At 34.1% G+C, this 15486-nt stretch overlaps 2 protein-coding genes across 3 annotated transcripts; both read left to right on the forward strand.

Moving 5' to 3' along the window:
* The first annotated feature begins 415 nt into the window (after positions 1 to 415).
* Positions 416 to 12281, forward strand: LOC106134380 (variant-silencing SET domain-containing protein). 2 transcript variants are annotated; one of them, XM_060952436.1, is made up of 9 exons: positions 416 to 837; positions 1531 to 1818; positions 2857 to 3110; positions 5587 to 6261; positions 6590 to 7051; positions 7580 to 8371; positions 8782 to 9708; positions 10043 to 10129; positions 11005 to 12281. In XM_060952436.1, exons 1-9 carry the CDS (start codon positions 816 to 818, stop codon positions 11167 to 11169), a joined length of 3672 nt encoding a protein of 1223 aa, XP_060808419.1. In that variant the 5' UTR covers positions 416 to 815; the 3' UTR covers positions 11170 to 12281. The 2 variants fall into 2 exon arrangements, with proteins under 2 accessions (XP_060808419.1, XP_060808420.1); XM_060952437.1 differs by having other exon boundaries at positions 419 to 837; positions 1548 to 1818; positions 11005 to 11406.
* A 49-nt stretch (positions 12282 to 12330) lies between these two features.
* On the forward strand, positions 12331 to 14904 carry LOC132901743 (zinc finger MYM-type protein 1-like). The gene has a single exon (XM_060952122.1). The coding sequence runs from the start codon at positions 12331 to 12333 to the stop codon at positions 14902 to 14904; it is 2574 nt and encodes an 857-aa protein (XP_060808105.1).
* Positions 14905 to 15486: the final 582 nt, after the last annotated feature.

Here is a 15486-nt window from a genome sequence, read left to right on the forward strand (position 1 = left end):
GGGAGGCGCTATTATTGGTTTTATTCTAGTTAATACACAACTATGACAATAAAAATAAAGACAAGATTATTTTTAAAATATCATAGGTAACATTATCATGACGCAATTACATTTTATTACATTTGAGGTACATAAAAACAAAGCTTATAAACACTTCTGTACCTACTACTATAGATTTCATAAGACATTTGTAATCATTCAGCGACTGGCTGTAATGTAACAATTTGTGTTTGTATGTCGACTTGATCAAATATGATTATTCTATAAATAATCTGGGGAATTAGTTAACGATTCTGTTGTTAATGCACTCAAAGACAGAGCAGCAAGTAATTATGAAGAGGATTATGTCTCAGGAGTACATAACTTTGGTAACCCAGTTACGTTTCCATAACATTTCCATCAATGAACCGAACAATACTGTACATATTTCTATTAGTCTATGACTGGGATTTTCCCGAAATACGTTTTTTGCTTGGTTGGCCCCGTTACCCTAACCCAGAGTTCTCATTCACCCCACAGACACTGATTTCAAACCCAAGCCCAACACATCTATTTCTGTTGTGTATGTGTTTCGCAGTGTTCTGATTCCATCCACCATTTCCATTTGGTGGAATAAGTTATTCATTCGCCATAAATATATTTTTGTAGATTTCTCAACTTAATGAAATTTCATTAATTTTCGTTGTACACGTTTTCGGACCGAATTGTTTTGATGCTGCAGTGTTTTTGTTACGTAATACAAAGTTATTATTTATTGTGATAATGATAGAGTGTAGCTACATATTCTCCAAAACAATTATTTTCATGTCGGGTCAATGTTAATAAGTTTGCAAAAAGGTAAGTAATCTGATTTCCCATTGCGCACTGTTCATACATTTTATCACCTTTTTCCCGGGGTGGTAGAAATAAGATCTTTTCCACTCGATATAAGCCCTTGACTTTAAGTTTCTTTGAATTTGGAAGAAGCGAAAGAAGTATGCAGAGATCGTGTGTAGAGGAAAGATGTAGTCTCTGCCTACCCCTTTGCGAAAGAGGCGTGAATATATATGTATCATCTTTAATTATTTACATTTATCAACTCACAACTTGTGTGCTGCAATGTCAGACATAGTTATAGTACAAAGCGTATGCGCAGATTTCCACAGTCTCACACGAGTGCTCAACCATTGTTCATTTTTTAAATAATCTATGTAGGTAGGCTTGTAGCAATCGTTTAATTACCATTGAAGTTACCTTTGTTTTTAATTTTAGCCTGTTAGTCTTTCTTTAAACATGAATAAATATTAATTAAATTTTCATGTAAGCTCATTTGTAGTAGTAGTAGTATTATATTGGATTTTGATCTGAAATTCTTCTTCTCATCTTCCCGTGCATATTGTTAAACTCAATGAAGGTGAATGCTTATAAATTTGGGATTCTTCTTTTATGTGGTGGGCTAGCATCCTTATGGCTTAATTCGTATGTAAAGTGCCGAGTACCAAAGTAACATCTGATTAACATAGTAAAAATGTATTTAATTGATGTGGAAAGTGCTTAAAATCTTTCAGAATAACGCTACAATGGGTACGGAGATATCAAAAGAGGAAAAAAATAATTCAAGCAATACAGACCATGAAACTAAATATATACAATCAACAACAGATATAACAAAAATACCTAGTGTATTTGTGAATAAAGACTTATTGAACTTTGTGTTGACAGAGCAAAGAGTGACAAAGTATGATAGAAAAGTTTATGAGGTACACGGACAGTTTTATGCAGAGGATGAGTATAATGAGTTTGGTGACATCACACCATTTAAAATTTATGCTCAAAAAGGTGAGTTTTTTTAGAGGATGTAAAAAAAAAAATCAAAAAACAAACCAGGGATGGAGGTGGGTGTAGGGTATGTAAGGGCAGATGGAATCGCATTGGACCGAAAATTAAATTGTTTTCAAAGTAGTTTCATAATATAAAAAAATATAAAAAATAATACCGTGTGGTTCCCAGCACCAATACAAAAAAATAGGACCACTCCATCACTGTCCCATGGGTGTCGTAAAAGGCGACTAAGGAAAGGCTTACAAATTTGGGATTCTTTTTTAGGCGATGGGCTAGCAACCTGTCACTATTTGAATCTCAATTCTATCAGTAAGCTAAATAGTTGAACGTGGCCATTCAGTCATTTCAAGACTGTTAGCTATGTCTACCCTGCAAGGGATATAGATGAGACCATATGTATGTATAAATAATACTTGTAATATTTTTATAAATACTATTAAAAATATTTACATCATCAGAGGGCCTTGCGAGAGGTACATTTAGTTTGGCGAAAAGAAATGTAAAACCTATAATAATAATATAAATATATACGGGGCAAATTACACTGATTGAGTTAGCCTCTAAGTAAGTTCTTTGAGACTTGTGTTACGAGATACTAACTCAATGATACTATATTTTATAATAAATACTTACATAGATAAACATCCAAGACCTAGGCCAATCAGAAAAAGTTATTTTCTCATCATGCCCTGGCTGGGATTCGAACCCGGGACCTCCAATGTCAGAGACAAGCGTATTACCGCTGCGCCACAGAGGCCGTCATAACAAAACCTAGTCCACACACAGTTTGTATAAGTCAATCGAAAGAGTCACTTAATTGTTTACTTGGCAAAGTGGTTTTGTACTTCCCTTTAACCTGCAGGTCTCAAGTTCGTTTCCCGGCAGGTCCTGTTTGATAACAATATTTTTCTGATTGCCTCAGCTCTTAGATTTTAGAAGTTTGGTTATAGCTAATCTGGGTGATATTGTCCCATATTTATTGTTTATCATAGTTAAGCATATGATATTTTTATATTACAAATGTTGTAATTATAGTTTCAGATTCCAAAAAGCTTGATATGGAAATAAAAATGTGTAACCATGGATATATAATTAATTCGACAATATTTCTAAGCATCGTTAATTTCCACACATTAATGGTTGCTATTGATGATTATTTAAATTGTTTTGTTTGCGATAAAATTATTTGGAAAGAAGATGAGGATGATCATATCAGGAGTGATGAACATCAGATTAACTTGGATAAATATCCGCCTTTGGAGAAATTTGGTTTAAGCATTATGAGACTGGTAAGTTAGTGAACTTAAATAAGAAAAGAAGAATAATATTCTTCTTCCTTTGCTTCGATCACAGTTGCATCCTCAGCACTCTGGAGAGGAGCCCAGGGTATGCCTTTGACCATGTATCCTGGATTGGGTGAGCCTGGTTTTTACACAACCATCTGTCCTCCACAACCTTTGCAGGGGAACCTATCTCAGATGGGGTTGATCATGGTTACACATTCAGTTACCAGATTGTGCAGGTTCCCTCACGATGTTTTCAAGAGCTTTGGTTAGTATTAACACTAATGTACATAACTTCGATAATAGTCATTGGTACATGGTCGAGGTGTACCACATGTTTCTAGAAGAGTAGACGCAGCCCATAACTGAGACATTCGGCCCTGAAAGAAACTCTTAAAGTGATAGTGAGCGTGAAAGGTGGAGAACATGTGAATACGTAGTAAGAAGTTACTGCATCTCTTCGTCTTCCACAACCTATTTTTTTACCGTTATGATTCATATACACTCAACTAGCTGTGACCGCGACTTCGTCCGCGTGGAATCGTTATTTTGGGCATCATTGAAGCCCTCAAGGATGAATAATTCCCCCGTTTTTTTTTCACATTTTCCATTATTTCTTCGCTCCTAATAGTTGCAGCGTGATGTTATATATCCTAAAGCCTTCCTCGATAAATGGTCTATTGAAAACAAAAATAACAGATAAAGTATACGAATACGAAATCAGTATTAATAGTCATAGCGAGTTCTAAAATAAGTGAGCGCCATCTATTAAGCTTTTATGTAACTAAATTGAACATCCACATTCATTGTGTTTTTTTATAAAATCAATAGACTGCAGTGTGTTTTTGTCATTAACGATATGTATAAAACAAAGTAGAAATTCTAGCTTAATCTTATCTAAAGTAAACTATTTAATTTAATTTTTTCTTTTTTAGCTTTATCTTATCTAAATTAAATACTTTAATTTAAGTTTTGAAGCAATAATTGAAGTTTTTCAATTACATATATACATAACTTCTTTTATCCTTTATCAATTTTAATGAAACAAAGTTTTGACAATGCACGTAAATACATCTGTGGAAGTCGTGTTCAAATCGCTCGAAGTAATAAATTATAAAAAATTCGCAAATTCGAAATAACAGTTATATAACTCAGACAGACTAACAAAAATTACAAATATTTTTATTTATTTTTTGGTTTCATCTGTTTTTGGAAAGATATAATATACCTACTCGATTTGAACTGTTTTATTATATGTACCTCTGTTTTGATGAAATAAAATATTTAGAAGTTATAACAGAAGACTAGCTTTAACACGCAGCTTCGCCCGCGCGGTTTTAGCGCCGACAACTACAAAAAGAGTACAGTTTTTTTTTGCAAATCCCACGGGATCTATAATTTTTACCGGGATGAAAGATGCCTATGTCCTTCTCGAGACTCTTAATCCACATGTTTCTTACGAATATACATAAAAACTACTGATTTCCACGAAAAATACATACATATAATCACGTCTATATCTCTTGCGGGGTAGACAGAGCCAACAGCCTTCAAAAGACTGAAAGGCTACGTTCAGCTGTTTGGCTTAATGATAAATAATAAATAAATAAATGTATACGGGACAAATTACACAGATTGAGTTAGCCTCGATGTAAGTTCGAGACTTGTGTTACGAGATACTAATTCAACGATACTATATTTTATAATAAATACTTGTATAGATAAACATCCAAGACCCCAGGCCAATCAGAAAAAGATCTTTTCTCATCATGCCCTGACCGGGATTCGAACCCGGGACCTCCGGTGTCACAGACAAGCGTACTACCGCTGCGCCACAGAGGCCGTCAAATGATATAAATGATAGAATTGAGATTCAAATAGTGACAGGTTGCTAGCCCATCGCCTAAAAGAAAAATTCCAAGTCTTATAAAGACTATCCCTTAGTCGCTTTTAACAACATCCACGGGAAAGAGATAGTCCTATTCCTTTTTTTTTATTGGTGCATTTAAATATATAAAAGCGAAAAACATTCACTCACTCATTCACTCACTCACCAATCACGAAATCTTAATTGGACCAATACCTACGTGTAATTTTGTAGGAAGGTAGATTATTAGTAGGAGACGTGTATCAAGAAACGATTTTTGGAAATTCAATCCCTAATTGTATTAACTTTCTTCTTGATATCAGCCGCTGTTTTACAGTTAAAATCTAGAATTGGAATTTGGTATAGTCGCCTTTTACGGCATCCATGGGAAAGAGATAGAGTGGTCCTATTCTTTTTTCTATTGCTTCCCGGCACCACCACACGGCGCTATTGTAATTTTCACGAAATTCAACACAGATATAGGAGAGCCCCGCGCAAAAGTAAGTTACCATAAAATATGCGAAATTTCAAGAAGATTAAGTCTCCTTGGGGTAAACAAAATTACTTCCGCGATATTGTTTGATTGATGTTTATAACGTAAATATTGTCTCTCAGAAAAACGAACACGGCCATTGTGGCGTTTGCAATACAGTATTGCATAAAAACTATCTAGAAACCCATTCGGAAGAGGGAAGTCACTGTGATAAACAGACGATAGCATCTCTAAATGCTACTCGTACTACGAAGCGGCATAAAAAAGTAAGACGAAAAAAGAAAAAAGGCGGAAAGCAAAACAATGATAATGCTACGGATATTAAGAATACTGATACAAATTTAATCAATAATAATGTTATGTCGATAATGGAAATCCAGAATGATGATAAAAAAATAAATAACGACGAAAAAACAACAAGAGCAGAGATGAACAATAATGATACGAATAATGAGGAAGCAGCACTTACAGAAATCGAGAATAATGATGACAATGCAAATGGAAATAATGATTGTGCAATGAATAAAGAAATAAATAATGATGAATCATACGAAAATACATTAATGAAATCCACAGTTTCTGTTAAAGTTCTGAATAATGTTCTAGAAATGTCATATTATACTTGGAATATGATTTGTATTAGTAAAGCATCTAAAAGTAATACATTTTATTGTATGGCTTGCAAGATTGCCAATCAATTAGAAAAAATTGAAAATCATATCGTTGAAAAAGTGCATGATGATAATTTGAAAAGATTTAAAATTAATCATATTTACAAAGATCATGTTATTCGACAGGTAAGTTAATTTAAGCGGTTATTATATGACTAGCTGATGCCCGCACATTCGTTCGCGTGGCTGAACGATTTTTGATAATGAATCCTATTCTATATTCCGTAATTCCTTCGTATAGCTGGACCATCATGGTTCTCCATCAATCGTCACATTTTTAAGATCATTTATATCTTCTATGACAGACAAAAAGCTCTGTATTCAAATTCAAATATTACTACTGTTTCCTCACCGCCTAATTTTAATTTCAAATAAATTAATTTGATGTAGGTATAGTTTTTTTTTATACTGTTTTATTATATGTTTTTAATGAAAAGTTGCAATTTTATTTCAGGATGACAAGTTCAGTCACTGTGGTACATGCAATACTGTACATTTTTTGAGCGGAATCGACGAACATATTAGTAAAATGCATAAAAGTAAGAAAGCAGTTGCAGAACCACTGAGTTCACCTGAATCCCATTTAGGAAATAAACAAATTCTGAAAGATAAATGTCTTCTTTCCGAAACCAGAAATAAAAATAATGAAAAAACAAATATAGATGCAAACATTAATGATAAAATAAATGCAATCATTAATGAAAGACATTTCGTGATTTTATGCGGATATAAAATCAATATTTCATTGATGTCTCTTCACGTTATTTTTCGTTATGTGAACGGATTCTATTGTGGACTGTGCAGAATTAATTTTCCATTCTTTTATATACAAGTTCATATATGTAATCCTATGCATTTACTTTTGTTGAAATCTGTACCGGCGTTGCCTCAATATGGCTATAATTATATAAGATTGGTAAGTATTTTTTTCTATTAAATAGTCGTTGCTCTGCAAGGGAAGAAAAAGTCGCGCGTGTAAAGAAAGTTGATAAAAAAGACTGACTTGGGTTAACTTAAAATTATATTAAGAGCCATTTCACACGTTTTAACAGTGCAGCCCTTATTTAAGTTACATAATTTTATCCAAAACTAAGACGAACATTATAAATGTTCAACTTACATCAAATTACTAGATAATATTATAATCGATTTAATGAGCTAAGACAACTGGGTTTATTATGCAGTTTTGTTGACATGTGTCAAAAATCTTCAAAAATTGCATTAAGTAATACTTAAGCGCTCCCTAACGTACCTTTATTTTATCTCGGACGTTTCGAATCATGTAATAATCATGTCGCCGAGCGACTTTTCAGAAGATAAAATAAAGTTACGTAACGTTTAATACCTGTATTATTTATATATAGTATCATGCAACGCGTAAGTTTAAAATCAGTCATACGGTACATGGATGTATAAATGTTGCCAACAGTTTTTTTTTGTACAGGTCAATGGGTTACCGCATTGTGGCATTTGCCATTGTGTTGTACAACCAGACTTACTGTTGCACCACATTCAGAACGCAGGTCATGTAATATTGACCAACTTAGCTCTTGGCAAGGCTATGTTACAGAATTTTCCAACTGCTGCTGGAATAGAGACAAGACTAAATAACGATGTAGCAAACATAAATAACGATGTTGCAAACATAAACAATGACAATGAAAATATAAATAATGATGTTGGAAACATAAATAATGATGTTGCAAACATAAATAATGACGATGAAAATATAAATAATGATGTTAGAAACATAAATAATGATGTTGATAACATAAATAATGTTGTTGCGAATAAAATTGACGATATTTCTAAACCAAGCAGCGATTTTTTAAATGATAACAATAACGTTTCTAATATGAATAATGATGCCACAACTATTAACAACGATGAAATTGAAAATACACAGACTTCGTCAGTTGACGATGGAAATATAGTGAATGATGTTTTGGTTGAAAAAACAAATGAATCAGGTTTAGCCGAGAAATTCTCAAATAAAGACAGCAAAATTGATTCAGCAGATGTTTTTGAAATAGAAGTTGCTTTAGGTAGATCTAAAATTACATTAATGTCCTACCACGCTATGGTGCCTAAAGGCGACGGAGATAGACATTGCTTTCTTTGTAGAAAAAATGTGGAATACGATCAGGTGAAAAATCATATTGATAGTGATTTGCATATGGAAAATATGAAGAAACACAAATTTTTAATTGAATATGGCGAAAATTTTATTAGACAGGTGAATAGTTAGCTCAATCACATATATATGGTATCGCCTCATGTTTTATATGTTAAGTTACTTTTTTGGCGACGGGCTAGCAACCTATCACTAATCTCAATTCTTATTATTAAGCCATAAAGATAATTATGGCATTTCAATCTTTGCGAGAATGTCTGCTCTGACAACCCCGCAAGGGATATGGACGTGATTAATTGTATGTATGTACTTATATATTGTTCTTCTATGTTTTGCTATATAAGTATTTATTTTATTTAAAATATAGAATCGTTGAGTTACTATTTCGAGGCTTACTTATGTGTGTAATTTGTTGCCATATGTATTTATTTATTTAACTCATTAAATAGTCATTGGTAAGTAGTCACATGTAAAGGAAGTATCAAATAAAACTTCAACATTTTCATTTTCAGAATACTTTATTGTACCACTGTGCGTTTTGCAACACAATATTGAGACGCGCTGATTTTAAAGCGCACTTAAACTGTACGTCACATGAAAATAACAAGAAATTAATGTCATCATTTAAAAAGAAGCAATTAAAAAAATATATATGTAAAGCCTACGAAAAGCAAAAAGAGTGCATATTCTTCCGCGAAAAGGAGACAGATATAAAAGTTACTCTGTCACTTTGTAAAACAAATGATGAATCTATAGAAATTTTAAAGCAAAACGAGTTTGATTTACCGCGCAAAAATGATATAGAGACAAAATCGAACGCGTCATCTTCTACCACAAATACTGAACCCAACGAAAATTTGAAGAAAACCCAGACTTATTCATCGTGCCTAAAGGCATTGATGTTTACAGACAGTCTTTCAACTTCCGCCACAAATGTTAATTCGAATGAAAATTCCAAACAAAGCGGGTCTAATTTATCGTGCGAAAAAGAATCACAGATTATAATAGACAGTCTGTCAACTTTTATCACAGATGTTGAATCCAATGAATGCGAAAAGGTATCAGAAATTGTAGACAGTCTCTCAACTTCTACCACAGATGATTCTAAAGAAAATTTGAAGCATAGCGAGTTTAAATTATCCCGCCAACAATTTGACATTGAAGACTGTATGTCAACGTCAAATAAAAAATTAAAACAAAAAGAATCTTTATTCTTCCATAAAAATGAACCAGAGGTCAACGCGAGCGTGTCTTCGTCCACACAGCTTATGTCGAATGTAAATTTTAAAAAGAGGAAGCTAGTGATATTGAAAGGTTACAATTTAAAATACGCATTGAATTGGGAGGCGTGGCATGCGATTTCCAAAGTTAGAAATACTTACCAAAGATGTTCACATAAATGCTTATTATGCAGGGACCTTTTAAATAATAAGAAAGATATATATGTTGCAGTCAAAACTCTTAACCAGTCAAAAGTACTTTTGACTAGCAACAAAAAAGCTTTTTGGGTGGTTTACAAAAAAAATACCTAACACTCGAAGGGTGATCGCTCGCTGCGCTCGCGATCACCCTTCGAACCTATCACATGCATGTCGCGTCTGAGAACAATGTCCGAAAAGAATACGACTACTTATTTGTTAGTAAGAGCGCGTACCTGCTTCATGCAGCAACGGTCAAAAGTACTTTTAACTGATTTTGCTAGTCAATAGTACTTTTGACTGGTTAAGTGCTAGTCAATAGTACTTTTGACTGGTTAAGAGTTTTGACTGTGACATATATAATCACGTTAATAGCGTAAAACATACGTGTAACTTAAGGCTGCCTTTTATGACTGAATATTTTCCTGATTTACTTAGACAGGTAATTATTATTTGTTTTATTTTTACTTTTATGAAAAATGTGCCGTGTGGTTCCCGGCACCAATACAAAAAAGAATAGGACCACTCCATCTCTTTCCCATGGATGTCGTAAAAGGCGACTAAGGGATAGACTACATAAACTTGGGAGTCTTTTCTAGGCGATGGGCTAGCAACCAAGCTGCTTCGCTTAGTGATAGAATTGAGATTCAAATAGTGACAGGTTGCTAGCCTGTCGCCTAAAATAAGAATCCTAAGTTTATAAGACTTTCCCTTTAGTCGCCTCTTTCGACATCCATGGGAAAGAGATTGAGTGGTCCTATTATTTTCCTACTGGTGCCGGAAACCACACTGCACATCTTTTAAATATTACAAACGACGAACGATGAATTCAGCCACCTAAAAAATAATATAGGTTTTTCGCAAATCCCACAGTAACTTATAGTTTTTACCATTTCTGGACGGCCTCTGTGGCGCAGTGGTAGTATACGCTTGTCTGTGACAACGGAGGTCCCGGGTTCGAATCCCGGCCCGGTTTGACACACCATCTCAAATATATTCGCGCCATAAAAAAATTTACGACTTCTGTGGCGCAGTGGTAATACGCTTGTCTGCGACACCGGAGGTCCCGGGTTCGAATCCCGGCCAGGGTACAATGAGAAACGAACTTTCTCTGATTGGTCTGGGTCTTGGATGTTTATCTATATAAGTATTTATTATTATATATAGTATCGTAGAGTTAGTATCTCGTCACACAAGTTTCGAACTTACTTCGAAGCTAACTCAATCTGTGTAATTTGTCCCGAATATATATAAAGATATGAACTTTATATAATAGTTAATCGAAGGCTCTAATATGTATACTGTTTTCTATTACAGATCGACGAATCAACCATCAATTGTGTTGTATGCAACACTGAAATATATAACATTTGTAATATAAATTGTCATGTGTCAGGTCAAAATCATAAAAATAATTTTAAAATGTTTTTGACCAATAGCTGTGACAAAACTGGCTGTTTAGAAGAAGTTTTAGTACTATGATTTTGACATATCAAGATTTCTAATATTTACGTAAAAATAAAAATTAAGAAATTTTATAAAATTCTTAGTTAGTAAAGCAAGTGGTGATAACATTTTTTTATAACCTAAATTAAGACTGTTGGCTTTGTCTATCCCGCAAGCTATATAGACGTAATTCTAGACGTATGTAACGTATCAGTGGCGTAGCGTAGTGGGGGCGGCAGGGGCGGCCCGCCCCGGGCGGCACTTTTACGGGGCGGCAAAATTTAACAATAAATAATAAAAATATTTTGTAAATATTTGAACCATTTTATATTTTTATCGCAACTACAAATTCGGACCGATTGAAAGGAGCTCGGAATTTTTCATTGCTTATTTTGTGACGAATTCGGGGAATCCTTTCTCTTTGAATGATATTTTGTAGCGACTGGCAACAACCTCTATACTGGTTTGTGGGAATTCCCCGTTTATGACTAACAATCAGCGAGAATGACTTCTATTACATATATATTAAGTTCAATATAGCTTATTACACCTACGGGGAAGCCCCTTTAAAGTACGGGGAATTACGTGCTTTGACAAAGTTTGACAATTCAGAGAAAGTTTTATTGATGGATCGTCAGTTGTCCAATTCACATTGTCTCGTATTTTAACTATGTTACGCTTTCTAAATTGTGATTTTTGTGCAAATAAGTACGTGTAGTAGTGGTGAAATTATTGAACAACTTTTAACTGTGTGAGTATTAAATATTATATTTATCTAATTGTATGTTGGACTATCTGATATGTTTTTCAAACTTTAATTTTTTGAAGTGAAAACTTCTTTAGCGGCGTTGAGCACTTTTTCTGTAATGGGTATAAAATCTTAAACTCGCGTCAGGACACGTGACCCTGATCGAAAAAGCGTAAGACGACACGTGACCTGATGTGGGCAAGCGCAGCGGCGGAGGGCGAGGGGGGCCTGCTGTTATATAGCAACCCAAATCTAAAAAATTACAAAAATCCTGATACTTTTGATACCAGGCCCTATTAAGGGTTAATAAATTTCCAAATATTTACTTACAAATATTCAAGTTTCTACCTGTTTATTAAGATCGAGTAAAAATTGCTTAGTTTTGTTTACAACTCTAACCTCTAACTTGTACATTTATCATTTAATATTTTTTTATTTTAGCATCAAAAATGAAAAGAGTAAAAGAAAGTGGGGCATCTTACCGTAATAAGAGAAGAGCTAAGTTGGAAAATATTAGAGCAAATGAAGGAGCTTTACTTAAATATGTGAAAAGTGTTATTCCTGAGACGTCAGATTCCTCGTTAGGTTTAAATTCATCACAGACAACTTCAAACTCAGAACAAGCTGAAAAAATACAAGAACTTGACACTGTTCCTAAAGATCAAATTCCAACAACATCTACTGCATTAGTGTCTCCATCTGTATGTCCAGACATGGACATGCATAGTTCCGAAACAGAGATTGATACAACATCAGCATTGTCTCTTATTCAATACCAAAATTTCGACGATATTGGAAAATGGCCTGAACACATAGACGACAATATCCGATTGCATCTCATTCAGCAAGGACAGGAAATTATTCAGCATATTGATACTAATTTTGCTGAAATGTCAACAGTAACACGCTCAGATTCGTGCTCCTTAAAATCAAAAGGAGAGACAAGACGGCTTACTAAGGAATGGTTTTACCGTACATTGACTAACGGCGAAAAAGTTTTACGTACTTGGATGGCTTATTCTCCATCTAAAGCATCATTATTTTGCTTTTGTTGTCGTTTATTTGAGAACGTAAATACACCGAATGGATCTAAATTTTGCTCATCTGATGGATTTAATACTTGGTGGAAATTAAATCCTAAGGTTTCAAGTCACGAATCAAGTGCACTACACATCCAAAATTATTGTAAATGGAAGGAGTTGGAGAGCAGACTTCAAAAAGGACAGACTATTGACAAAAAAGAGCAAGACATAGTGGCAAAAGAAATAAAGAAATGGCAGGAAATTCTTATCAGAATGTTTGATATTATAAGATTCCTTGCCAAACAAAATTTGGCTTTACGTGGACATATAGAAAACGACACCAGTACCAATAGAGGTAACTTTTTAGAATTGGTTAATTTAATTGCAAAATACGATCCTGTACTTCGTGAACATCTTGTAAGGTCTAAAATGTGTGGCAAAATTTCAATCACTTATATGTCACCACAAATACAAAACGAATTTATTGCCATTTTGGGAGATTATGTTCGCCAACATATCATCGGACAAATAAAAAAGGCTAAGTATTATGCAATTATATTCGACAGCACTCCAGATCTTTCTCATAAAGATCAAACAAGTCAGGTATTAAGATACGTAGTAATTGAAAATCAGGAGGTAAAAGTAATGGAATCTTTTATAGATTTTATTGAAACTAAAGACAAAACTGCTGAAGGAATTTCAAAGATGATTTTGGACAAGATTCAAGCTGATGGCCTAGATATAAGCAACTGTAGAGGCCAAGCATATGATAATGCTGCTGTTATGGCTGGAAAGTATTCAGGAGTTCAGCAAAGAATTCAAGAAATAAACCCTAAAGCTGAATTCGTACCTTGCTCAAATCATTCTTTAAACCTAGTTTGTTTACACGCTGCCTCAGTTGAGGTGGATTCAGTAACTTTTTTCGGCACTTTAGAACGTTGCTATTCATTTTTTTCCTCATCGACACATCGTTGGGAAGTTCTGATAGCAGCTACAGGCAAAAGCTTAAAAAGGGTTCAAGACACGCGGTGGAGTGCAAGAGGCGATGCCGTAAATATGACATGGCATCATTACAAAGACATTCTCGTCACTTTGGAAAAACTGACAGAGGCAGGTGAAAGCTTAAACACTAGGACAGATGCAGGTGCTTTACTAGTTTCGATGCAGTCATTTTCCTTTCTTTGTTTTTTGGGCCTGTGGCAACCGGTGCTACATGAAGTGAATGATGCACAAAAATATTTACAAACAAGAGGACTTGACATAAGATTGTGCGCTCAGAAAGTAAATGCTTTGCAGATGATATTGACAGAGAAAAGAGAGGAATGGGCAAATGGCGCTGTAGGTTATGCAAAAGATATGTGTGAAGAACTTGGAATTTCCATAAAACCTCTGAGGCGCATAACAAGAAAGCATATTTTTGATGACGGAACTAGAGATGTTAACTTGTCTTGTGAAAATGAGTTGAGACGAAAGCTGTTTTCTTCGTTAGATAGAGTTATTGTAGAAATTCGTGAGCGTTTTCAACAGCTACAGAATTTAACGGATAAGTTTGCTTATCTAACGCCGGCTATATTATTAGATCCAGACAACACTGAATGTAATCTAGACTACGCATCTGACGAAATTGACGAGCAGGATTTCAAGCTGGAACGACTTCGACTGCGGACTTTCGTTGCTGCTACAGGCAACGAAAATAAATTGATTAATGCAGACTCACTTGAATTATTTAAATTTATTATTAAATCCAAGCTGGAAGATACTCTGCCCAATATTTTAATAATGTTCCGAATATTTTTTACAATTGCCATAAGCAATGCCAGCTGTGAGAGAAGTTTTTCAAAATTGAAATTAATTAAAAATTATTTAAGATCAACAATGGGTACTCTAAGACTAACTAATTTGGCTATTTTGTCTATTGAACAAGAGGTGTGTGATGCGATAGACATTGACGGTGCAATAAAAGACTTTGCTCTTAAAAAAAGTAGACGTATAAATTTTTAATTGAAGACGGAAGTTTTGTTTTTAATTGTAACAAATACTCATATTACTATTCAATAAAAATATAACATTGTAGTATCGTTCTAGTTCTAATTAAAAATTGATTTTATTTAATCTTGTCGATCATCAAGGTGTAATTAATCTTAAGTGATAGGTACCTAAGTTATATCAATGTATCTAAGTGGTTAAAGTAAAAGATTTTTTGTTTAATAAACGTGATTGTAAAACTTAAATAAACTTTTTTATTTAAAATCTAACCTGTATAATGCAAAATAATGATGACTGCTCTCGCCGAAAAGTTCTCTATAATTAATATATGTAATGTATAGTATACATTAAATTAAAATACCTAAATAAGAGGGCGGCAAAATGGTTTTCCGCCCCGGGCAGCCGACACTCACGCTACGCCACTGTAACGTATTAAATATTGAGCTGGATATGATTACACAAAACCAATACAAAAAAGATTAGGACCACTCCATCTCTTTCCCATGGATGTCGTAAAAGGCGACTAAGGGGTAGGCTTATAAACTTGGGATTCTTCTTTTAAGGCGATGGGCTAGCAACCTGTCACTATTTGAATCT

Source organism: Amyelois transitella, chromosome 28 (genome assembly GCF_032362555.1).
Source record: "Amyelois transitella isolate CPQ chromosome 28, ilAmyTran1.1, whole genome shotgun sequence".
In the NCBI taxonomy this organism is placed as follows: domain Eukaryota; kingdom Metazoa; phylum Arthropoda; class Insecta; order Lepidoptera; family Pyralidae; genus Amyelois; species Amyelois transitella.

What these genes read in the sequence shown, in the direction of transcription:
- LOC106134380 (XM_060952436.1), top strand. Translation starts at nt 816, where the DNA reads ATGTTAATAAGTTTGCAAAAAG. An exon ending in TTTTAAATAATAAGAAAGAT is followed by an intron (nt 9,709 to 10,042) that starts ATATATGTTGCA and finishes TTTGACTGTGAC; the next exon opens with ATATATAATCACGTTAATAG. An exon ending in TTCCTGATTTACTTAGACAG is followed by an intron (nt 10,130 to 11,004) that starts GTAATTATTATT and finishes TTTCTATTACAG; the next exon opens with ATCGACGAATCAACCATCAA.
- LOC132901743 (XM_060952122.1), top strand. Translation starts at nt 12,331, where the DNA reads ATGAAAAGAGTAAAAGAAAGTGGGGCATCTTACCGTAATAAGAGAAGA.